Source organism: Lagenorhynchus albirostris, chromosome 2, assembly GCF_949774975.1.
Source record: "Lagenorhynchus albirostris chromosome 2, mLagAlb1.1, whole genome shotgun sequence".
NCBI classification, from domain to species: Eukaryota; Metazoa; Chordata; class Mammalia; order Artiodactyla; family Delphinidae; genus Lagenorhynchus; species Lagenorhynchus albirostris.
The window spans coordinates 23,744,778-23,771,027 of record NC_083096.1 but is presented as its reverse complement, the minus strand read 5'-3'; the positions used below and the strand labels follow the sequence as shown (position 1 = coordinate 23,771,027).

The window sequence follows — 26,250 nt, the reverse complement described above, 5'->3', positions numbered from 1 at the left end:
TTCAGGTAGACTGCCTATTTCCTCTTCATTTGTTAGGTCTGGTGGGTTTTTATCTTGCTCCCTCATCTGCTGTGTGTTTTTCTGTCTTCTCATTTTGCTTATCTTACTGTGTTTGGGGTCTCCTTTTCGCAGGCTGCAGGTTCGTAGTTCCCATTGTTTTTGGTGTCTGTCCCCAGTGGCTAAGGTTGGTTCCATGGGTTGTGTAGGCTTCCTGGTGGAGGGGACTAGTGCATGTGTTCTGGTGGATGAGGCTGGATCTTGTCTTTCTGGTGGGCAGGTCTATGTCTGGTGGTATGTTTTGGGGTGTCTGTGGCCTTATGATTTTAGGCAGCCTCTCTGCTAATGGATGGGGTTGTGTCCCTGTCTTGATAGTTGTTTGGCATAGGGTGTCCAGCACTGTAGCTTGCTGGTTGTTGAGTGGATCTGGGCCTTGGCGTTGAGATGGAGATCTTTGGGAGATTTTCGCCATTTGATATTACATGGAGCTGGGAGGTCTCTTGTGGACCAGTGTCCTGAATTTGGCTCTCCCACCTGAAAGGCACAGCTTTGACACCTGACTGGAGCACCAAGAGCCTGTCTTCCACATGGCTCAGAGTAAAAGGGAGAAAAGAAAGAAAGAAGAAGATAAAATAAAATAAAATTAGAGTAAAATAAAATAAAGTTATTAAGATAAAAAATAATTATTAAAAAAAATTTTTAAGGTAGTAAAAAAAAGAAAGACGGAAAGAAGAGAGCAACCAAACCAAAAAACAAATCCACCAATGATAACAAGTGCTAAAAACTATGCTTAAAAGAAAAAAAAAAAAGGACAGACGGAACCCTAGGACAAATGGTAAAAGCAAAGCTATACAGACAAAATCTCACACAGAAGCATACACATTCACAAAAAGAGAAAAAGGGAAAAATATATATATATCGTTGTTCCCAAAGTCCACCTCCTCAGTTTGGGATGATTCGTTGTCTATTCAATTATTCAACAGATGCAGGGTACATCAAGTTGATTTTGGAGATTTAATCTGCTGCTCTTGAGGCTGCTGGGAGAGATTTCCCTTCCTCTTCTTTGTTCGCACAGCTCCTGGGGTTCAGCTTTGGATTTGGCCCCGCCTCTGCGTGTAGGTTGCCTGAGGGCATCTGTTCTTCTCTCAAACAGGACAGGGTTAAAGGAGCAGCTGATTCGGGGGCTCTGGCTTACTCAGGCCGGGGGGAGGCAGGGGTGCGGAGTGTGGGGCGAGCCTGTGGTGGCAGAGGCCGGCGTGACGTTGCACCAGCCTGAGGCGCGCCGTGCGTTATCCCAGGGAAGTTGTCCCTGGATCCCAGGACCCTGGCAGTGGCGGGTGGCACAGGCTCCCCGGAAGGGAGGTGTGGATAGTGACCTGTGCTCGCACACAGGCTTCTTGGTGGTGGCAGCAGCAACCTTAGTGTCTCATGCCTGTCTCTGGGGTCCCTGCTGTTAGCCGCGGCTCGCGCCCATCTCTGGAACTCCTTTAAGCAGCGCTCTTAATCCCCTCTCCTCGCGCACCGGGAAACAAAGAGGGAAGAAAAAGTCTCTTGCCTCTTCGGCAGGTCCAGACCTTTTCCAGGACTTCCTCCCGTCTAGCTGTGGCGCACTAGCCCCTTCAGGCTGTGTTCACGCCGCCAACCCCAGTCCTCTCCCTGCTATACGGCCGAAGCCCGGGCCTCAGCTCCCAGCCCCGCCCGCCCCGGTGGGTGAGCAGACAAGCCTCTTGGGCTGGGGAGTGCCGGTCGGCACTGATCCTCTGTGCGGGAATCTCTCCGCTTTGTCCCCCGCACCCCTGTTGTTGTGCCCTCCTCCACGGCTCCGAAGCTTCCCCCTCCGCCACCCGCAGTCTCCGCCCACGAAGGGGCTTCTAGTGTGTGGAAACCTTTCCTCCTTCACAGCTCCCTTCCACTAGTGCAAGTCCCGTCCCTATTCTTTTGTCTCTGTTTTTTCTTTTTTCTTTTGCCCTACCCAGGTACATGGGGAGTTTCTTGCCTTTTGGGAGGTGTGAGGTCTTCTGCAGCATTCAGTAGGTGTTCTGTAGGAGTTATTTCACATGTAGATGTATTTCTGATGTATCTGTGGGGAGGAAGGTGATCTCCACGTCTTACTCTTCCGCCATCTTGAAGCTCCTCCTAAAACTGTTTAAAAAATAAAAAAAGTTAAGAAAATGAGTAGTGTAAGCTTAACCAGATGGCCTAGAAGGAAGGGACAAGAGATGGTGTTGGGTTGGGGAAAGTGCGATGTTTTTAAGATTGAGGTTGGAAGTAGACAATGATTATGAAAAGGAATTGTTGTGCAAGACCTATGGCCTAGTGGAACTTAAATGGCATGAGCGTGTAGTGGACCAAGTCTTTTTATTTTTCTTTTTTCATCACCCTTCCCATCAGTAATATTTTGTAGCCAAGAAAATAGACATAGGTTTAATCAAAAGTTGAGAATTAGTGGAAGACCACAGTGGTAAGGGGATGTGAATGTATTCAAGATGTAAATAGAAAGCAAAGTTAGAAGGTGTTGTTTTTTATATAATATTTCAAACAATATTATAGCAATTTACATGGAGTTATTTGAGTTTCAAAGTGAATAAAATACACTGGATTTCATAGGTTCCTGGATGTGCAGAAGCCAAGATCTCTGAACTTTGATAGATACTAAACCAGCACTGGCTGAGGCCTGTTAGCCTGGCTAAATGGTAATATCGTTTTCTTAATTTATACTCTGTGAGTGTCCTTAGAGGAAAATACAAAATGTCTTTGGAGGAAAAAACAATCTTCCCCCATCTATATTTATTCTTTATGTTATAGATTAGGTGATTAAGTGAAAAGATTGTGGTCACTTGTGGTGTCCAAAGTTAAAGAATTTTAGAAGGTAACAGCATCCCAATACACAAACTTTCTTAATATTTTCTTAAGCCACTTTTCTTTAAAAGGCTGTGAACATATATACATGTATGTAGAGCCTACGAATATGTAGCTATCACTAGAGTAGGCAACTGTTTAACAGTGATTTTATTTGCTCCTTTATTCTTTTGATTGTCCTCCAAAGCACTTTCCCATCTGAGAGAAGAAGGGATCAAACCCCTTTTAAAGGGCCTCTTTAAGATGTAGATATGGGGGCTTCCCTGGTGGCGCAGTGGTTGAGAGTCCGCCTGCCGATGCAGGGGACATAGGTTCGTGCCCCGGTCCGGGAAGATCCCACATGCCACGGAGCGGCTGGGCCCGTGAGCCATGGCCGCTGAGCCTACGCGTCTGGAGCCTGTGCTCTGCAACGGGACAGGCCACAACAGTGAGAGGCCCGAGTACCGCAAAAAAAAAAAAAAAAAAGATGTAGATATGGAGTGATATGTAGGTAGACAGATGAATTTAACTCCTCAGGAGTTTAAATTGTAACAGATGCTGAATCAAGCCTCAAGATTTAAATTTGTCTGCTGTATGCATCACAGATACGTATTGATTTACCTGAAATATACTTTCCTCATGGCTATTCAATGACCTGAATTTTATTGAGTATAATTTGAAAACATTTCTCTCTAAAATCATATAATTACATCAGCAAGATAGCCTTAAAATAGCCTGAATTTTATTGAGTCTAATTTGAAAACATTTCTCTCTAAAATCATATAATTACATCAGCAAGATAGCCTTAAAATAGTAAATAGAAACTGAGTTTCGGGAATTCCCTGGCTGTCCAGTGTTTAGGACTCCACGCTTCCACTGCTTCCACTGCTGGGGGCCCTGGTTTGATCCCTGGTCCGGGAACTAAGATCCCACGTGCCTTGGGGCGCGGCCGGGGCAGGGCTTGGGGGGGGGTGGTTGTAGAAACTGAGTTTCAGTAGACTTTAATCTTTTCTCTTTGTTATATCATTGACCATTTTAGAAAACAAAAGAGCTTTATTACAACACAGAATTTTTGTTTTTTACAAAATATTCTACTTTAAACTTTCCAAATTTAGTGTACTTCGGTTTTAAGAAGGGTGTGTTGTGTTTTCATAAGATAAAAAATGGAATCTAATTAATAAGAAATCTTAATATTCTTTAGAAATCATGTGAGTGTATGTGTGTGTGTGTGTATGTTTAATGTTAGATTAAAAGAGTATTAATTCTGTGGCTCAAGGGTGAAGTTTTACTGATTTATCAGATATGTATAACTTGGACCTTTCTAAACGTGGCCACCTTTATCTGTAAATAGCTGAACAGTTCAGTAAACCATTTCCCACTTGTTGACAGATAGTAGTACTGTGGTAGACCTTTAAAAGAAGATATTAAGAACATCTTTAAATTTCTGTCACTTTTCACTTGTTTCTTTATGATGCTTTAAAGTAATATGTATCTCACTGAAGTTTTCTGTTTTACTTTGGTACTTGATCTATGTCTTTATTTGCATGTATTCTAGGGTCAGTGATGAAAAGGATGCACGAGGATATCTTCAGGCCTTAGCTTCTAAAATGACTGAAGAATTGGAAGCTTTAAGAAACTCCAGCTTGGGTACCCGAGCAACAGTAAGCTCTGCCATTTAGCAAGCAGGCTTATTATATTAGTCGGTGGGAAGGCTCAGCAAACACTGTAATAAATCTGAGTACTTACATAGTTTGTCTAGGCTTTGCCTACTGTAAAGATCTTCATGAGAAATCATTCAACGTTTTTCCAGTTTAGGAAGTTATAATACATAGCTGCTTAACTATAATTTGTGTGGCTAGCCGTTAATGGTAATAACCATAAAAAATAAATGCATTTATAATGTGAGTCTACAGTTTTTCTGAATTTAATGGAAAATAATATATTTTCACAAGTAATAGTTCTTTTAAATTCTTTACTTAGGGAAAGATAGTTCTTTTAAGTAGTTTCCAAATTCACTTATATTACTAAACTTAAATGTTAAAGATAAAATCGAATGGAGCTAAAAACGCAGTCATATTATTTCATAGGATATGCCCTGGAAAATGCGTCGTTTCGCAAAACTGGATATGTCAGCTAGACTGGAGTTGCAGTCAGCTCTGGATGCAGAAATAAGAGCTAAGCAGGCCATCCAAGAAGAGCTGAATAAAGTTAAAGCATCTAACATCATAACAGAATGGTAAGACTGAATAATATAGTCCCACTAGAGTGCTTTCTAATTTGGTCCAAAAGTTTCTGGAGAGAAGTTACATGTTTAGTTTCCTACCTGTCTATACCTTTTTTTTTTTTTAAGTGATGACCAGAAAAAAACTATGAACATTTGAAAATGAATTGATGATTTTAGGCCTTGTGTGCAGTGATGCAATTTTAATACAGCTTTGTTTCTGACTTGTCCTTAAAGTGGAATTAATAGTACTAATTAATATTCTGTTATTTACTTTTCCCCTTATTTGTAAAATTCACTCTCAAATTTTATTCTATTAAATCCAAAATAATCTTTTGTTCAGGAATATCACATTAGTATAAAATTGCAGCATAGAGTCAGAACAAACTATAGTCATATGAAAATTCTGGCCTCTACCATAGGTTTTTTTACAAATGAAGTTTCAAATGATGGTAAATTTCATAAAGATAGAATATACTTAAATTATCCTTTCTTTTATGTTATGTATTAAAAAAAGTGTATCCCCCACAGGTCCAGGACAGTTAGCTAATGAATACATTCCCTCCATTCTTATCACAACAGTAGAATAAATCATACTCTGAATAAATAAATGATAAAAGGAAACTCGTAATTGGATTGGTTCAAGAATAAGTTATAGAGGAATAAGGTGATATAGAGGAATAAGGTGATATAGAGGAACAGTAGAAAGTTCATGTTACAAATCAAAATGTAAATAGAAAAATCCATTTGGTGTTCAGAATACCAAATGTTGCAAAGGCATTCAGCATGAAAAGAAATATAGTCCCATAAATTTGGTTTTTAATGGTATGAAGTACCCCAGTTGAATTATAAACTCTTGCTATGAATTATCCAATCATAAATTAAGTATGTTTTACTGAAATGTGCTAGTGTAACATTGAAAATGGAAAAAAACTGTTTTTGGAGAATATGAATTGATCCCAACATAAAGAACTGCTAAATGTCATTCTCTGTATTGTAATTTGGAATAAGTGTGATCTTTCTGCTTATGCTTAGGACATATAAATTTACACATTTGTTCATAAATCAGGAATGTGAGTCAAACTGAAAATTACAAGTTTAGTCACTTTCATGGTTCTCTATGAAAGAAGTCTAACAATTCTAAAATTAACCTTTGATTTTATGACATTTTTTAATTTAATAATGTAGCTCAGAGCCAGCAACTTTTCTATAAAAGGAAAGATAATAAATACTTTGGGGCTTGTAAGCCATATAGCTTCTGTCTGCTCAGCTCTGCTGTTGAGTACAAAAGCAGCCATAGACAGCATATAAATGAATGAGCCTGACTGTGTTCCAGTAAATCTTTATTTACGCAAGCGTAGATGACAGGCTAGATTTGTCCTTCCTGTAGTAGTTTTCAGTTCCTTACATTATCATGACTGACATTTAAACCAATTAACTTCAACTACATACATGATGGCTCACTAACCAACAATATAAATAATGACATTTTTCCTTTTTTTCCCTTAAGTAAACTAAAAGATTCAGAGAAGAAGAACTTGGAACTGCTATCAGAAATTGAACAACTGATAAAGGACACTGAAGAGCTTAGATCTGAAAAGGGTATGGGAATGTGTTTTGCATCAACCAGGACTTACTGTTCTGTTATGAATACATTTTATTATACAAGAATCAGCCTACTGTGTAGGCAGGAGAATTGTTCACATACACAATTCTGGCATTCATTTATAGATGTATGTGTATATGGTGCACGCGCACAGACACACACACGCACACACACACACACACGCGCACACACACACACACACACACACATATTTGGTAGACAAGTCTCCTGAGTCATTTTGTTTTACTTGATACGCATTGTTTAAAGATTTCTTAACAGAAAACTTACTGTGCCATAAATTTGACTGTTTTTTCAGGACCATGGACTATATCATGAAGAATATTTTTGTGATTGGAAAAATTTGTTTTTATCATATACTTTATACTATTCTCAAACATTATAGGGGATTCACTCTCAGGGTAGTTGATGAAATAATGTATGAAATAACTAAAGATTAACCTAATCCAGTATTAGAAAGACAACTCAGTGACAAAGAATTATTTGGGCATTTCGGTGTCTTCTTCCATGTTTGATACTCAAAGTGCTTGCCCTGTGGCATTTTCCAGGATTTATTCCCATTTTCTTGAAAACATTACTTGAGCATTTTTTCATTAATGTAAAAAGTAACTCAGAGTGCTTGGTAGCTTTACTACATGAACTTCAACGTTCTTTCCATAACATGGGCATTAAGAATGTGAAGATTTAATTTTTTAAAATTCAGAATGTTATTATCTTAATGAAAGGATCTCTTATATATAGTTGTTAAAAATTCATTTTCCTGACAGTATTCCTGACTGAATACTGAACTAGTTAATAGGCTCTATGTTGTACTTATGTGCTGCCTTATCATTTCCCAGTCCTGTGACACACAGTAACGTAAAGCTGGTTGGGTCTCCGCATCTGCTTTTAAAATTGTGGCGGAAAGAGGGTAATCACACAAAGGAGTTAACATGAAAAAGCCATTAAAAGTAGTAGATAAATTTTTGTTGATTGAATTTCCTAGTGAATAAGAAGGAAGGAAGGAACCCAGAAAAAGTGAATTAAGAACTCAGATTAGGAGTACAAAGCATCATGCTAAAATGAGAATCAAGCTTAATTTTCATGTGTGAAGAGTGGAAGGAGCTGCGTTATTTAGTGAGTGGAGGAAAAAGAATATATCAGACATGGAGGACCTGTGGCCCTAAAGGCAATTTGTATAGAAAAGAGACCAGTGAAGAGTGTGACTTACTATAACACACCAGTTGGCATTGATTGCATCATTTTAAAGTAGATCTAAACTTGCGAAAGAAGAAATTGTTTATCACATTGCAGGCTAACCTATGGCTATGGTTTTATATTTGGATTTTGAGCCTTGCAGAATAATAAAATTTCACTATATGTTGTAACATAATAGTCTACTTAACTAATACAATGTAATGTTTATGTAATGAGGGCAAGGATTTTGTTTTCCTGCTTTATTTACTATTATATATCCAGTATCTAGACAGGGTTTGGCAAATAAAAGGCTCTCAATAAATATTCATTGATGGAATGAATTTCTGAACATACTGCCTTATCTGGCAACTATGGAATATTATTAGAGAGTAATTCAAAAAAAACATAATTTGATATCAGTTGATATCAGTTCCTGAAAAGCTATGGAGATCAAAAATGTATGTTGGTTGTTTCTCCTTTTCCTCCCTAGTATTTATCATTATGTGTATTTTAAGAATTAATTTGGAAATCATGTATTTAAAGTTAATACCATAGCCAAGAGGTATGAGTGAATTTTTTTTAATTTGCCTGAGAAAAGCTAGGGTTTGGAGTCCTCATTCGCCAACCCTAGTTTTTCTCAGACAAAATTTTTTAATTTCATGCAATTTTTGTCAATAAAACAGTAAATGAAATCAGATTGAGGCCTTAGCAAAAGTTTTTTCATAATTAAATAAGTTTGTTATATCACTGCATTTTTAAATAAAAGATTATTTATATTAATATATACTATATGCTTGATGAGAGTATTTCAAAAAGGAAACCTTGTTTGGTGATACATTACCTTAGAAAAATCAGACGTAACCAGGGTCCTATTTTAAAATTTTTCTCAAGAGTACCAAAAGATTTAATGTGCTTCTTACAGTGTACTGTGTAGGAAAAGAAATTCAGGAACTCAAATAAGTCAAGAAACAAGTATTTCATGGAGTCTGATGTAATTTAACTATTGAGTGATATTCCAAGAAACATTAATGTATTTTAGTTTTTTAAGTATGTGGAGTTAATGATATTAATTGGTTTTAAAATACAGTAGTTTGTGAGCAGCTTTTTAATAGATTCAGACAGGAAAGGTTATCCGTGAAAATTAGTTTTAATTGTTCTAGTTTTAAAAAAAGTTGCTGCTGTCTTCTAGGTATAGAGCACCAAGACTCACAGCATTCTTTCTTGGCATTTTTGAATACGCCTACCGATGCTCTGGATCAATTTGAAGTAAGTATTAAACTTTTCATATATCCTCTGCAGTCAATTTAAAATTTACTTTGTGATTTAAAATTTATTTGCAATAAAACCTTTATTGCATCCCATATAAGAGAACCTAGAATCTTATATAAACAAAAACGTATTAGGAAAGGAATATGTTCTGCAATGTTATGGAAACTTTAATCATAAACTTTTCTTGTGTTTAAGAAAAATCTAAGAAAGATCTAAATAAGAGGGTCGTTGATAAGATTTAAAAGAAATTTCATCCTTTTCCCTGAGGAACAGTAAGTGCAGAACAAATCCTGACTTTAAATAATTTTGACACTTTTCTTTTTTCTCCAAAGCATAGAGCCACAGTAAAAAACAAGTGAAAATTTCAGAGCTCACAATAGGGCAATGCTGGTTCTAGTTCCAAATCAATTCAGTGTTTTAGAAGTATACCAAAAGAATGCTTTTTGTTAAAAGTATTACATAGACTTTATTTGGCACACTCCATTATAATGAAATAGTGATTATATGACTCTGTCATTCTTTGGTACTTAAATCCTTTGCTAGAAAAAAAAATTAAGATATGAAGTATATTTTTATGTCAGAAAACTTAAGTTAGTGATTATATCTTAATCAACAAATAATCGTATGTCTTTGTGCAAGGCACTGTTCTAGGTGCTGGAGATACAGTAGTGACCAAATTGACAAAGTCCTGCCCCTCAAGAAGCTTACATTCTAGCAGGAACGATTAGAGGCAGAGATTCTGTTGCTTACTTTTAGTTGTTACCTTCTGGAGTGCTTCCATTTAATTTGATTATTAATGAGCTTCAGCTTAATACATTTTGAGCACAGTATATGAATTGTATTTCATTCTTTTGGGAAAGGAAAACCGAATCACTCTTTAAAAAGTAATTAATGAATTTCTACGTTTCTTGAGAAACAATGACAGTGACTGCTTTTCTCATTTATTTATTTGAATTAATGTCATTTGCCTTTCAATTGTTTTACAAAATTTTTGATTTATTATTTGTTCTTATTAAATTGCTTCATCCATTTTTTCTATTTTTTTATTGCTGTATTCGTTAAATAGGATTCCTTTTCTTCTTCCTCATCTTCACTGATTGATTTTTTGGATGACGTAAGTCTTTGATTTTCAAACCAATGCATCCTTCAGTAAAAGAGATCAGTGAATTGATATGAAGAATTTACCTAGTAATGCAGTCAGTTTTAGAAATACCACACTTGATAATTTGTGAGCCAAAATGTGCTTCTTTCTTACTTTAAATACAATGAAGAGTTATCATTATTAAATATAATAAAGTAAAAATGTACTTTTAAAAATGTGTTGTCCATCAGAGAATCTCTATAGTTCCAATCTTTGCAACAATTCTGAAGACTGGAATGCGTATTTGATTATCGTCACTATAGATATATAGATATAAATAATTGCTCATTTTTGTTTTTCATGGCAATTTCTATTTCACATTCCCCTTTTCTTTTCAGCACTTTACTATTTAGTTTATATGTTAGTTAAAAGTAAACCTCTGGTGGTAGAATCAGAACAAGTGACACGTTTTATTAACTCTTCCAGTAGATTTTATCATGACACAAACAGATCAATTTTTAATGCTGACAGAATTTCTCTTCTAATGTAAAAAATGATTTTAGTTAATATATGCACTATATTCACTATAAATTGACTGCATTATCATTTTCTCTCTTAAATTAATTGTATAGATTTATTAATTTAGAAGTTCCTAATGTATAGTGTTCCTCTCTGTACAGAAATACCTGACATATACATTCTCTCTAATCCACATTAAATGGCACAATAATTCTTGTTGTAAAGCATTGTATTATCCTGTTGAACATTCTGTCTTTACAGAAATTTGGAAATAAAATGGGTTCAAATGCAAATATTGTGCATATAACTATTTTTAAACCAGGGGAAATTCTTTAAATGTTTTATTTTTGTGTTTTGTTAACTATAATTCTTATATTGAGGAGAGTATTAAGCATAATTTTCCACTAAAGAAAACTCCTGATCTATATTTTTAAGTGATTTTTTATTTCTTTGAAATATTTATACCAAAGTGTGCACCTTTCCATTCTAAATGGAAACTATTTTATTATTCTTGAGACAAATAATTAAACTAGCTAATTCTGCATGTGTGATAAAAAGAGAACTCTTGATGTACAATAATATTTGATGTTATAATCTGATGTATATTTTACTATTCTAAAATACTCAATATGGTATTTCCATACAGATAACATTCACTTTAAAAAGAATGGGAAGGAAGTTTGAACAAATATTTTAGTTGTCCTTTCTCCTAGAAGACCATTTTCATTTTTCTTTCTAATAAACTCTTCTCCACATCCCTTTTTCTCCCACAAAAATCTTTGAATGTACAACACAGGAGTAGTATGTATTTTGGTAAATAGGTTAGCTCTTCTCAGCAGAAGCACATCTCAGCCCACTCCTATCTCATTTCTGCTCTCATATGCTGTCTTCTGCCACCACCCAGCTGTAGTGTCTGTTTCCCACTTTTACTTTTCCTCTAGAAGTACCCTTTCTTACCCTTCACCCACTATTACCCAGTATAGATACAGTTCAGACACACATGTAAATTGTAAAGTAGTACAAAGGAACTCCTATTATAAAGTAAACCAGAACTAAGTTCACAGAGGCTGCTGAATCTTTATGATTCAGGCTCAATTTCACTTAAGTACTTCCTTAGCTCTTCACCACTCAGCCTTCCACTTACCACCAATGTGCATCATTATACTTTCCTCCTGTTGAATCACGTTACCACTGGAAATGATTTTTACATGTCAGGGCGAAGGCCAGCAGTAACCTCCCATTTAAAAAAATATTTTGTATTCTTAATTCATATTTTATGGCATAAACCTCTTATTTCTCTTCACAGTTTGTAACTGTGACCACCCTTCCCAGCATTATCATCCGTTTCACCCTCAAAGTCATAATAGAATGTTATTTTGAATAATGGTATTCAATCTTTGGCATGCTTGGGTTCAGCATCCAAGATACTTAGCATAAAACTCAAGTTCTGTAGCTTCCTTTCTCTTAGGCATGTGGATTCTTAAGGATTAAAATAAATCTTCATTGTTCTTTGTGCCCAAACTAGTTACGTTGTTGTGCATGATGTTTAAAATATGTGACTGTGCTCTATACTAAGTAGACTCTATCTCTTAACTAATCCATAGGACACATCCTCTGCTCATTCTTTTCGGTTTTCAATCTCATTGCTATAGAAAAGAAAAAGATTATGTTGAAGACCTAAAATTGAATTGCAGTGAAATTTGTAGGTTATAGGAGGGAATAAGGTTAGTTTTAAGCAGAATTGCACAAATGAAGTTTTCTTTTGTGTCCACACATCATTGACCTTCTCCATCTGCCCCCAGTAACCTAGTGCCCTCATACTGCCCTCAGATTCTCCAGAGCTTTATCACCAGTGCCGCCCCTCCCCCAAAATTACCGTCTAGTTTTTTCCTTAACCCTCCCACACAGGCCTATTAAAACTTTAATTCTTTTACTTAAATAGTACACCTAATCACTCTCCTACCTCTAAGTTTTCCTCACTATGTTTTGCCTGTTATTCAAAATTCAGATGAATGCTAGGATTTGGGGCAATATGGGAAGACGTTCGGAACAAGATGCTTTCCTTTTAAGATACGCTGTTTAGACAACTCTTGACAGAAGAGAAAGAGTATATGTAACACCAGTCCCTCCTTCCCTCTGACTCAGGCACAGCAGAATACATTCTCAACATTCTGCTTCTGTAACTCAGCGTTTGCAGTTCCACATGTAGAATAATAGACTTTTCAAGGAGAAGAGAACCTTAGAAGATCTTTAGTCCAGTGGTTTTAGTAATTATTTACCACAGCACTCCCACTAGTAGATAGGTTACTCTCCCATTAGTGAGAGTGACTTTTTAGGATTCTCAGTCTTTGGAGTAATAGGGAAGTGTTGACAAAAGGGTTACGTGGCATTCTTTAGGGCAGATAAAAGGGGGTGGGGGGTGAGTTAATTTTGAAAGAAACTGAGACCATCTTGATTAGTGGTCCCTTGGGTAAGGCACTCCCATATGAGTTACTGAGATAGCAGTTGAACAGATACCAGGATCCTTTCTGCTGTGGAAATGATTTCCTCTTTTACCCTTATCTTTCTTCTCAACCCCACGTGCCCAATCCTAGACTGCCTGTGATACTGCATATTAGGCCCAGCGTCATCCTGCAGGTTACAGACGGGGGGAGCAAATGGAGCTCAGCAGCTTAAGTTTTCTCTCATCTGTTCCCTTCATTCCCATGGTAGCAGATCCAGGGATCATCAGACTAAGCTTACAGGAACTTCCCATTCTGTTGAGTTCATTTTCTCCTTCTCAAGTGAACCCCCAAAATGCTTGACTGTATTCAAGGAATACTAGTTATAGTTATATAAATGAATGAGTTGCTGTTTATATTTGATAAATATATTGTCACATATATGAAACACATGCTAGGTAAGTTTTGAGTTTTATTAACTTACAGTTCTGTACTCTGTTCATTTAGCCTAAGTTCACGAAAATGGAATTTGCCCATTTATCTGGCAAATGCGAACGTGTCAGCTTGCTTTTTGGAGGTTGTCTTACTCTAGTGTACTGAGGAAAAGAGTAAATCAAGGAGTTAAAGCTCTAGAGTATAAAGGTCAGACATAAAGGAATAGAGATCGTACCTTTAGTCCGACTGTCCAGTACTCCTAATATCGTGTTCTTTTCTTGCATTCTGGCATATCAAGAGGAGAGTAGCCTGGGAGTATTGGCAAGCTGAGTTCTACTCTTGGTTTTGGCCTCATATAGAAGCTTACTAAGATGTCCCAAAATATTTAATTTCAGTCCTGGCTCCTAGGTTCCTTCATTTGTGTCTTGCCTTTAACATTGTTCTCCCTCCTAGGTTCTTCCATATTCTGTCATAACCAATCACAGAAATCTGGGCTTGGCAGCATAGGTTTAGCTGTATCTGGGAAAAGCTGATCACACGGGAGAATCAATGGAAGACAAATTTCTAAAACATGCATTGTAAAGAGTTCTTAATCCTATGACCAAAGCTAGGCCTAGATCCTTCTGAGAAATTATGACATTTCTATAATTTCCTCCTTTAATACTTGTTTTTTAAAACTTCCACATGTTAAGCACAACCTGACTTGAAACTCTTACACTTCAGAAGATTGGCATATGCAATTCTTCTCTAATTTAGGTAGCATGTTATATGGTACGTTATATATCATATATTATATCAATAATATATTTGGGTAACTAGAGGAAAGAACCATGACTACATAGTCTTTTACCTCTTTGGTATTTTATTAAATAAGACCTCTGGAATGCATTAACTGAACCTTAAAATCTGTTAGCCAAATTCTGTGTCCACAAGATAAATTGCTTCTTTTGGTTTATGCTTACCGTGCTTACCGTCCATAATCAGCCTTAAAGTTCTGGTGGGAATTTATAGACCTAGATATAAAAAGGTATATGAAAAAAAATTAAAACAAAAAGTTATATGATTGCATATTAAGAAAATGTACTGGTTTCCAGTGCTTGCTATGAGATCAGTTTCAGTGTTTATAGAAAACCGTGGTATGTGTGGGTATGTATAAGAGTGTGTGTGTGTGTTCCTCTAATTACACCATCAGGAAAGTGTAATTTGCTCTTTTCTATTGAAAATATAAAAATGGTCTGATTTCTAGGTAGCCACCTGGAGAAGAACATTATTACAATGGTGATTTGGTATCACTCTTAGCTTAGTGATACTAAATGCCAGCTTAGAAAACTTGTTGTCCTTCCTATGCAAAGAGAGTTTTGAGAGACATTCTGACTTGTTTTTGGTATAGTGGAAATATAGTTTATTTTGAGCTATTCATGCTCTTTCTCATGGTTTTAACATACTCTAGACTTTAGGAGTATGGATAGCCCAAAACTAAGGGTTTCTCTGTGTTTTACCACTTTTTACGTGTGTGGTACTCTGCTGTGCACAGTGGTAGATGCTAAGATAAATCAGACTTAGAAGTAGACCTCAAAATGCTTATCTTATTATTAGAAAAAAATACACAGTTAATGTAGTATGTGAAGTAGAAAATGGTAAATGCCATAAGAAATATTTAGGTTAAATATTGTAGAATTTCAGAAGGATTCATTCAATATTTACGAAGAATTTTAAAATTTACAAGCTTTATGCTAAGCATAATACAGTATTTCCGGCCCTTAAGGATCTGAGTCTGGTGGAAAAGACAAACATCTAAATAATTACAACACCAATGGGAGAAGTACAATAATAAAAGATGTGGACTGCATATCATGGGAATATAAAGGAGATATTATGGAGCTTAGATTTAATCAGTCCTATATGTAATAATTATTAAAAGCCTTAACAGAGGAGAAAGGTGACAAGTTAAGTTTGAGGTGCCTGAGGGACATCCATGTGGAAATGTCCAGCAGATAGTTTTCTAGATGAGTCAGAAGGTTAAGGAAAAGGAGTGAACTAGCAGTAGAAATTTGGGAATGATCAACATAGTTGAAAGTAGATTGAGATCTCCCAGGGAGAGATTGTAGCAAGAGAAAAGTAGTAAGTCAGAACAGAGACCTGGAATCTCTCACATTGAGAAGGTTGTGGAGTCATAGGACTCCACGTAAGAGAAGGAGGGGCAGTGGTCACAGGGGATGACTCAGCAAAGTGTCATTTCACGAAAACTAAGGGAGTACAGAGTTTTAAGAGGTCAGCAGCCTCAGGTACAGCCGGAGATATCTGGTACTGTAAGACATACAGGAGATACTGATCCTATCAGCATTTCATTAGGGCGATCAAAGCAGAAGCCAAATTGTACAGTACTGAGAAGTGAATTGAGAGGCTAGGCAGTAGAGACAGTGATAGTATACCATTTTGAGAAGTCTGACTGAGAAGTTTTGAATCCTAGCTCTACCACTTACCAGTTTTGTGACCTGTTGCAAGTTAATCTGTTTTCTTCATGTTTAAAATTGGGATCATAATACCTACCTTATATTAATCCTTCTATGAGGATTAAAAAAGTTAATATATGCAAAGTACTTTGAAAAGTATGTGTATATATATTACCCATGATAAAGATTAGCTATTATCATTATTAAGGAAGAGAAGGGAGAGATTAAATGTTAGAGGAAGGGTTGAGGGTTGAGTTATTTAATGTTTGGTTGTTTGGTTTGGGGGAGTGTGGAGGGAGACAGATACTTCCTATTAATCACTGAAGGAATATAACCAGGTTTGAACCTGAGACTTTAGCCTCCGCCATAACGGAAGACTCACTGGACTAAGAAGAACCTGTTGAGAAATCTGCGGACTTTCTAATCCTGGTTTGCTTATTAACTCTTTGGGACACAGTGTTTAAGTCATCTTCCATCCCAGTTTCCTACAGAAAGAGATTATAGTTCCTGTGTACCAATCTTGTCAGAGCTATTGTTCAAGTAAAACTGATCATCTTGGGTGATGTTTCTTATCCTTGGGTGATGTTTCTTATCCTTGAGGTTTTCTCTGAAATCTTCTGTAACTCCTATAGACTCAGGTTATAAATGCCCTCCTCTAGGTCCCCATAAAAATCTTGTGCATCCCTCCTCCAGGTTCCCTTACAAACTTCATACATGCCCTTATTATAGCATTTGTCACATTGTTGATGGCATGATGTCTCCCCCACCAGTCTGTGAACTGCCATACCCTCTTTATCTTTTAAGTACCTGACATATTGTAAACACTCAGTAAATGTCAGGTTCAACTGAATATAGGAAATTGCCTGAGTAGAGATGGTATATATTTGTGAAACTCTATTACGTGAGCATCACAAATTTCAAAAACTTGAAAAATATTTCTATATAATTACTCATTGTTACTTTTTCTGAATTACTTAATTCTTTAATGTCAGAAAGGTGAAGGTCCCTCTTTTGATTAAGCCTAATGCCTGGTGAGGATGGACAATATTGTTGAAGTAACTTTTTGTTTTAATTGAACATCAGTAGTTCTGCAGGCCTAATTTAGCTCTTATCATTGAAAAGAGTCATCTTTGAAAAGAGCAAGAATTTGGTAGATAAATGTCTGAAGCAAGACTAGTTAATTAAATATTTTGTTACATGCTTACTAGCACTAAATCAGAGTTATTTAGACCTTTTTGCTCCCATTTCAAGTTGCCACTACCAACCTTTCCAGACAAGAAACTGGCCATAGCTTGATGGAGCATTATTTGGTGGGTGACTGTGCAAGGTCCAATGAAAACTTTATTACCACTCTTAGACCTAGCCTGAGGAACTGTTTCTTTACTCTCTTGTCTTCCAGTTTTTCCTGAAAATACATGTACTTTCAACCTATCAAAAATGTGTCTTTATATGTATGTTTATATACTTTGTCTGTTAATACAGTATTAGTCATTGAGAGTCATGTGTGTAAATATTTGTAACGTAGTATTCTCCTTTCTTTGTTGAAGCGCTCTCCATCCTGTACTCCAGCTAGCAAAGGCAGACGTGTAAGAGACTATTGCACTTGTGTGCCCAACCCGATGCCCTCTACCCCTAGCTCTTATCCTTTTTGCCTGTGGTTGCAGTACATGCTGATGTTTTTGTGGTGTATTATTACATTTATTGCATGCTTTGTGCTGCTGCTCCTGCTATTGCTACTCTGCTTTTCTGTACTTTTTTTTTTTTTTCTTTTTTGGCTTTGGCCGCAAAGCTTTAGGAATGTTCATATAAATTTCTGTAACCAAACTACTAAAATTATAAGGTATCTTTTTTATTTTGATTGGGTAAAAGAGTGATCCTAAAGTATGCTTTCTAAATTGGTCACATACAAAGTAAATGAGTTTCTAAATAATCTGATGTTAGCAATTATGTGGAGATTCTTAGAAATTTTAATTACGTAGAAAGAAAACTTGATAGTTCATATTATGCAAAATTCAAAAAAGATGTGGGATAAGGTATAGATCTTACTGATTATAATTTTATGTAAATCAGTTCTGGAGAAACCTTTGATAGATTTTTTTAATGTAGCTCTAAGTTATATTCCCAAATATCTTGTATTTAGAGTTTTGAGGCAATGATATTGGTAATAAATCATTTATATTCTAAGATATTTCCAAGATTTAAAAAAAATTTTAGCATTCTTTATACATGTATTGATAACAAGCTATAAACATCTTCCTATGCTAAGGCTAGTTCAGTGTTTCTCAATGTGAAATGGGCCAGACACTACCTCTCTACCTCTATCCTGCAAGATTCTGATGTGCCCAGAGTGGGGAATCTGTTTGCGAAAAGGTCTCAAATTTTTGTAAAGCAGCCTCCACCCGAACACCAATATACACACATTCAAACTCACTAGTTGAGAAGCTAGCTGACGCTGTTTGCTCTGGTATTTATATGCAATGTAAATAACACCATTAAAAAGGAAAATCTGTGATAGATGCAAATTTAAAATTTCTCCTTGTCGGCTTCATGATCATTGGTATTGATCAACACCTTAAATCCAGAATTTCAGACTGGGAAAGTTCTAAATCAGGGAATTATCTGGTTTATGGAAGGCATGGTAAGCAACAGAGTGACCCACTGCTTCCTGTACTCTTATCTTTCTGGTGTGATGGAGGGTTGATTGTAAAATGAACACGATTAACCCGAATATAGCACATGTTTTCAAACTACTGTTTAACAATGAATAAGCGGTTTCAGATACCAGTGGTATGGCCAGTAGAACTTCGACTTCAACTGATATCTCATTAATTAATGAAGTTTATGAAAAGATTTCTGGTCGACTGACTTACTGATTATTTTGACATTTGTAGAGAGTTAAAACCATTGGGTATTTGGATTTATCCAATCTGAATATATGTACATTGGTATCATGTAACCTCTAGAAGGGAAAACCAAGATGTTGTGTGCCCAGTTATATTAGGTTCAAATCATTAGCCTGTGGATTGACTACATTTTTATCTGTTTGCTTTTCAACAAATTTATCATTCAGAGAGATTTTGTTTTTCTGGTTAAATTTATCATAGATTAGTTATGTCTCTTACCTTGTAGACTTCTAGGGGCTTTGACCACCCAGAACATTTCTGTGAGTCTTTAAATAGGAAAAATTGTTGAGGGAAATAGCTGTTATAAGACCCCTGCTATTTAGTCTACATTTTTATTCTATAGGATATAAATAAGTCACACTTAACCAGAGCCTAATGACTTATAATTACATATGATTTTTTTAAATGCAGATGTGATAGGCTTGGTCATTTGCTTTCCAGGCTTCCTTTAAATTTTCCTTTATTATTTGACAGATAAGAAGTCAGCCACTTAAAAGTGGTAATGTCTGTGGGGAGATGACAGAAGAATTACCAATTATTCAACAGTTAAATAGAAACATAGAATAGTGAGGAACTTTAATAGTCCCTGGGAACATCCATGAAAACAGCAGGACACAAATAGTTACCATTTCTAACAGTGGCCTTGAATCTAACAGTGGCATACAATTTTATGTTACATACTGCATTTTTAGACAAGAAATGTACAATACTTTCATAAATTTAAAATTCTCTGAATGAAATATCATATAAATGAGGTATATATTTGTATTTCCCATGTGCTCTAAAACCTCATTTACAATTTAAATAATGCTGTTTTTAAGTGGCATTATTTAATCATAGTGTAAGAAAGATTTGTTATTAATGTCATTATTAATGTCTGAATACAGATGGTTTTGGAAAGGTTCATAGTGTTTTCATTAATAGTGAGAAACACTGAGTATCTATTAGATTATTCCTTCAGAATTTAAAGCAGAAATTGTAAATGGCTAACATGTGGCTGGACTTTCTTTTGTGTTTTCTTAGAACATGTGTAAATTCTCCAGAGTAGATATTCAAATCAATAAATTGAAAATAAGGAGAAATTTTCATAAAGAGATACAAGTTATATTATTTGTAACTAGTAAGATTACATTTACTAGTCATAAACTTCAGTAATTTATTATTTGTTTTAGAACGATAAAATATATTTACTGTTGTCCAAATGACATAGACAATGTCCAATATTGTTTTTTAATCAAAAGAACAATTAACAGAAATAACTATATCCCTAAAAGCTTGAGTTATAAAGTGTTTCTGAATATTAAAAAATTGGATTACCTGCCGCTTTGTTTCTAAAATACTCCCAGCTACAGGATAAAGAAAATTGATGAAAACTGGATTTTTTCTGTTAACTTAGAGTTTTTTATTTACCAGTATAAAACAACATGTTAGATGTAAGCTATTTTTTAATCTATATCAAATTCGTATCAAGTGTTGGTATCTTTTTATTTTAAAACCAGGTTTCTTATATGAATGTTTTGCTATTTGTACTTGTTCAAATCTATAATTATTTTTGGAGTAGAAAATACCCATTGATACATGTTCAAGATAAGTAGTTTTTGATCCTTTTGTTATTTATAAGAAGGCCATATTGCATAATTTGAGAAATTCTTGATCAGTGGGTCATCTGAAAATCAGCTGTGAGCCACGGTGGAAAAAAACTTTTCTATTTTATAATACCATACTGCTCTAAAAATATATTTCGTGGTTTATTCATTAGAGAAGTCCTAATAGATTCAGGAAACATTATGGACTTTTTACATGACAGTGTAATGCATTATGGACAATACACTGAGATTCAGTTTTTCTGCTTTTTTTTTCCCAAGCAGTAGAGGAGTAAGTAAAACTGACATTAGAGTAGATGTTTCTAATACCTATTCATCGGAATAACTCCTTAAAGTATGTTTACTTAGAAAAAGAATCAGTTAATCAAAAAACAGAAAAAAATCACATTTACATGAAGAGGTTTCTTATTTTTCTCAGTAGACGGCAGCTTATAAATATTGAGTGAATTGCTTATACTATTCAGTTAAGATTTGTTTCCAAGACCTTCCTTTGGATTATGTCAAAATATACTGTCCAATTAATATTAGCTATTGTTCCTTATTATTTTCCCTATTTTATTATTCTTTCTATAATCATAAACCCAATTATGAATTAAGATATCTCTGCTATTGATGTATATCACATTTATTAGCTTTTCCTGCATTATTAATTCAAGTCATTGCGTACATTTAATGCTGTAATTTTTTTATAATACAAAGAATTTTTAACTTCCTTGGCTTTAATATAATATTAGTGATTATATTTGTTTCAAAGGTAAAAGTAACTAATATACTATTAATGAATTGCTTTGCTGTCATTTTTATATCTGAATCATTGCCAGTTAATTATTAAAATTAATTTTAGGGTATCTGTAAATCCTGGCACATAGTCATTGAGTATTCTGAAAGTTTAGTAAAATTAATTGCTTTTTAGTAACTGGAATTACAAATTAATTATAAACGCATTGGTAAGCATGTAATTATAGATAAAATTAATAACATCTTGAAAACCATAGTCGTGTTGGGGTTAACACTTTGATGAAGAGAATATGTAAGTGATATTGTATTTTTCTTGTTACTGGTAACCTCTTTTGAGATATTGTTTATACTGGTAGTAATCCAGAAAGGAAATGAAATATTAAAATCTATTAATCTAATTAGCTATTAGCTTCTACTAGAGTCTTTTAAAAGACCTGGGAAGTTTTTTTAAAGTTTGATAGTCAAGACTTTTTTATCATGAGTTTATTCATCTTTACCAAACTTTTGTGTCCTTGTCTTTATGAGAAACACACTTGGAAAATAAAGTGGTAATTTTTAAGCTTCACTTATACATGCATGGTTTTTTTGAAATCACAGCATCATTGTAAATGGCATCGTTCAACTCTTTAATAAGGTCAGTTAATGCCATCTCAAAATGTTATTTCAATATTTCTTACTTTGAATTTTGTTCAACAAAACTGTCTTGATTTTGTTTAATCTCTGGAACTAATTTTACTTTAGGAGCATAAAGCTCCAGAAAGCTAGTGTGGAAATTTTCATTATTCTATTTTACTATAATTAGGATGGGTTATTTTTAACATTTAAATGTTTTCCACTTCTGAAAAGCCAGTTTTAATCTCCTTCAGCTAAGAAAATCATTTTAAAATCTGTTCTCATTTCTATTGTTTTCTTTCATTTTATTGATGAGTAAAAATTTTTTAGGAGAAAAAGATTTATAATGCCAGTAATTCTTCAGAAGGGCTAAGAGGTATGTGCTAAAGGCCTCAGTCATTCCTTAAGAGTCACTGATTTGTGTAAACACAGATTAAACTGTGATAGTGCTTTTTTTCTTTGCCAATATCAAACTGTCATAATGTCACATTTTCATAGGGTCATGAAACATGCTAGTAAATGTTTTAATGATCAACTTGATTTTTAGGTTTGACAGTTTTCACGATGTGAACCCCCCTTTAGAGCACATATTGGCAAAATGGCTTAAGGTGGTATATTCTAATTTCAGCACAGGAAAGTATATAAAACAGTGTGTTCAACTTCTGTCAGTATGTGTCCATATGGCACAAAGAGCAAGCCTGCTTTAAAATTTCAGCCAGTACTATTGGGAGCAGCAATGTCTTGCCTTTCTCATTTTTGAAGAATTTTTAAAGTAATTGGACCCAGAGGTACAAAGCCACTATATTTGCTATATTAAATTTGCTCCTCTCAGAAAGTTGAGAATCACTGTCTTATTTTAAAATCTGCTTCAAGTAAAATGGAACCAAATTGTTTCTGAATTCTCATTATCACCTTTTTTAAACACAGCACTATCCTTCACACAGGAACTTCTGATTTTATGTCTTTTAATTAATCTGTGGGCTAAAGGCTTTTGTGTGACAGGTCAGAACATTAAATTTTCTTAAAATAATCCAGTTTTTTTACAAGTAGCAAATCCTCTATTTGGACACTTCTTTAAAACTTTATGAGATCATTAACTCTTAATTATTTGAGTCAGTTTTAAAATTCTTATTAGTATAAAATGTATCAGTATTGCTTATGAATTCCATTTTAATCGAACCTACTCCCCCATGTACTTTTTAATCAGCTTGAAATTTATATAAACTTAGGGAAACCAGAAGTAGATTTTTAGAAACTAAAAGACATTTTGCCTTATTCCCGACCTAGGGTCATATTTCAGATTAACAATTTGAACTGATAACCTTCTCCATGGCTGTCCCCCAGTAAAATTGTGAACTAGGTAAAATTTGACTGGAATCCCATTTTCTTCTTTCTTTTACTCTCCTGTTCCTGAGCAAAGTTCATTGTCAGTCTCCATGATCACTAAATTACTTTGACTGTCTCTACTGTGGAGTTGCCTTGGTACAACAAAAAAGAGTACTGAATTTGGAGTCCAGAGATGAGATCCAGGCCTGGCTCTCCCACCTCATAAGGCATACTAGTTTTCTGAAATTATCCACATCACACACACACACAGCTGACATGCAGCTGGGATGCGTCAGTTCAGTGGTTCAGTTTTTAAAATATGAAATACTCTTCTAGCTGTTAGTACATAGCTGCTACTCCAGGTCCCCTAGATGCCCTTACTGAGATCCTTTCTGTCCCCGTTTCTCCCGAATCCAGTAGCTAAAGGTTTAAGGCCTGGCTGCCGGCCATCTTAGCCGGTCCCACCAAAGTCTTGCCTTGCAGTTTGCCGGAATACCTGCCCATGCCCACCACCAAGGGAGGCCACAGGTGGGCACCACCAGAGGGCTACTCCAGTATTTGCCAGCCCACTAGCCAGTCCCTAAAATAGTAACCATAATAATAATAGAGAAAAAAAAATTTTTAAAACCTTTTTAGTACCTGTTTAAAATCCTTAAGCTGATTACTCTTTTTATTGATTTGTAAATCAGTAAATGCTGATTTACAATAAATGCTGACCTAAGCATTGTTCTTGCTGCACAACGTATTTGAAACAAATTCCCTAACCTTCCCAAGTTGTCTTCATTGCCTTTCATTTAAAAAACCCAATCCTGGTAATTTTGAAAATTGCCAAACTGAATATATATCATTGATCGGTGTGTTCCATAGGATCTTTTATGCTAAATTTTAACCCGAAGCATCTTCAGTTTCTAAAAATACTTGGTTAGAAGGGTGCGACCGAGTATAAGTGCCAGTATTTCTACTGCTGCAAAATAAAAAGCGAATTTAATTTAGTGACAAAGCTGATAGGTTTGTTTCTTTTACTTTCAACTAATGCCTCGTAGAGGACCAAATTTCATTCTTATCAAGGACAAACTTATTTGTAATTTGCAGTACATATTTCTATTAAGTACTCTGCATTTATTTCACATGTATGATTTATTTTGTGGAATACAAGTGAAAAAAATACAGTAGCTCGAAGTAAGAGATCAGTGGTGAAGATTGGAGCATTTTGTTAACTACTGTTATCTTGACCTTTGTTTAAAGCTAGTGGTTATGTTTTTGTATAATGACACATCCCTAATGTGAATATTCAAACTAACGTTTGTTATTCTCCTTTCTCAAGAATGTTATCATGATCATGCCTTACAGAAATTTACTAAGAGCTGCACGTTGTTTAAAAGTGATTTCTTGGGTTTTTGTTTTTCCTGACTTATTTTCCTAGACTGATCCCGTTGAGAACACATATGTACGGAATCCGAACGTCAAGTTTTACATCCAGTCAAGGTCCACATCTCCTTCCACATCTAGTGAAGCTGAGCCAGTTAAGGTGCCTCACTGGAGCAGTCTTGCTCCCCAACTTTTCACTTGTGTCAGGAAAGAGGGACTTGCAAAAACAAGTGAAATCTGACTCTCTTCTTTTAATCAAATGTATTGTGTAATAAGTCACAGTATATTGAAGATCATTACATTTGACTGATAATATAGATAGGATTATAAAACTGAAGTAAAAAATGGTCCCCCCAACTTCAACCCAAAATAGACAGAAATTTTATTTAATTTTAAAGTAGTCTTTATCTTAAGTAGAGAGCTATATAGAACAGAGGACAGAGTTGTGTGAATTTTGGAATTATCAGATAAAAACTCTGTGGACACATGGCAGTGTCAGGTGCCATTCTCATACTTTAATTCTTCTAATCAATCTAATAAGATATGACATAACTGTTACTTCATAAATAGAACTGAAAATTGCCACTGCTGGCAGCTGAATAGTTTATTCTGTTAATCAGCAATAGGCATCCAACCTTTTAATATTTAAATCATGCCTTTTAATAGTGCGAAAACAGTGTTGTGTTTGCACCTTATGTAAGTAAATGGTTTAAAACAGCCAACTGGCCACCTTTCTCAACAAGTCAGAGGATGTATTAGTCATCAGTTAATGCTATCCTGCCTCAGATGCAGTTCTGGTTACTCAAGCTTTACGATTCTGACATGGCTCCCTTGTTTCCCATTTGGTCATCAGACAGAGCTGTGTCTAGTTTTACAATAGAAGCAGATAGTCCCATTTTGAAAGCTGTCTGAAGTGAAGTTTGAGTTGTAGTCAGATTCTGACTTGGTTTTTTCCAACCCTGTGATAGACTGCTTGGTTAAGTTGATGATACCCTCTGATTTTAGATTTTCATTGTTTTAATATTTTGAGTTTATGCATTTTTATTTTAATGTTAAAATATTTAAAGCATACAGAAAATAATATTATAAATACCCACATAACCACAGATTTAACATATATGAACATTTTGCCCCAAAATTTGTATTAAAAAGAAAGAAAATATTCCTGACAGTTGAAATAACCTTCCCTATACCATTCCCCCTCTCCTTTTCCAGACATATCTAAATACCCTAAAATTGGCATACTCCCTTTCTTCCTTATTTTTACATGTTTATTTCATTTGTATCCATAAACAATACATAATAGTGTTTGTTGTATATTTAAATTTTATACAAAGGTTATCTGCATCTTATACAGATACATGTCTACTTAGTTCATTCATTATAACTGTTGCATAATATTTCATTGTATGAATATACCACAACTATTTATCCATTCTCCTGTTGTTGGATATTTAGGTTGTTTCCAGTTTTTTGTTATTACAGTCGTTGCTGAAGTGAACATCCTAATAGCTATCTGCTTTTGCAAATGTGGAGAGTTTGTTCAGCATATATACCTAGAAGTGGAATTATTGGGTTGTGTGGAATATGCATTTTCAGCTTTAACTAGATCTTGTCAAATTATTTTCCACAGTGGTTGGACCCG

The 26,250-nt window shown here is 35.1% G+C and overlaps 1 protein-coding gene across 5 annotated transcripts in view; it reads left to right on the top strand.

Annotated features, from left to right (window-relative positions):
• The window catches only part of CDC42BPA (CDC42 binding protein kinase alpha), a 326,828-nt gene that overhangs the window by 257,915 nt on the left and 42,663 nt on the right, over nucleotides 1-26,250 (top strand). For 2 of the 5 annotated variants that reach the window (XM_060128307.1, XM_060128299.1), the window contains 4 exons: nucleotides 4,391-4,496; nucleotides 4,923-5,071; nucleotides 6,567-6,658; nucleotides 9,046-9,122. In XM_060128307.1, coding sequence (XP_059984290.1) covers nucleotides 4,391-4,496; nucleotides 4,923-5,071; nucleotides 6,567-6,658; nucleotides 9,046-9,122 — 424 coding nt within the window. Of the gene's footprint in view, nucleotides 1-4,390; nucleotides 4,497-4,922; nucleotides 5,072-6,566; nucleotides 6,659-9,045; nucleotides 9,123-10,191; nucleotides 10,240-17,601; nucleotides 17,641-24,660; nucleotides 24,766-26,250 lie in introns of all 5 variants that reach the window. The other 3 variants (XM_060128311.1, XM_060128320.1, XM_060128294.1) reach the window with 3 other exon arrangements.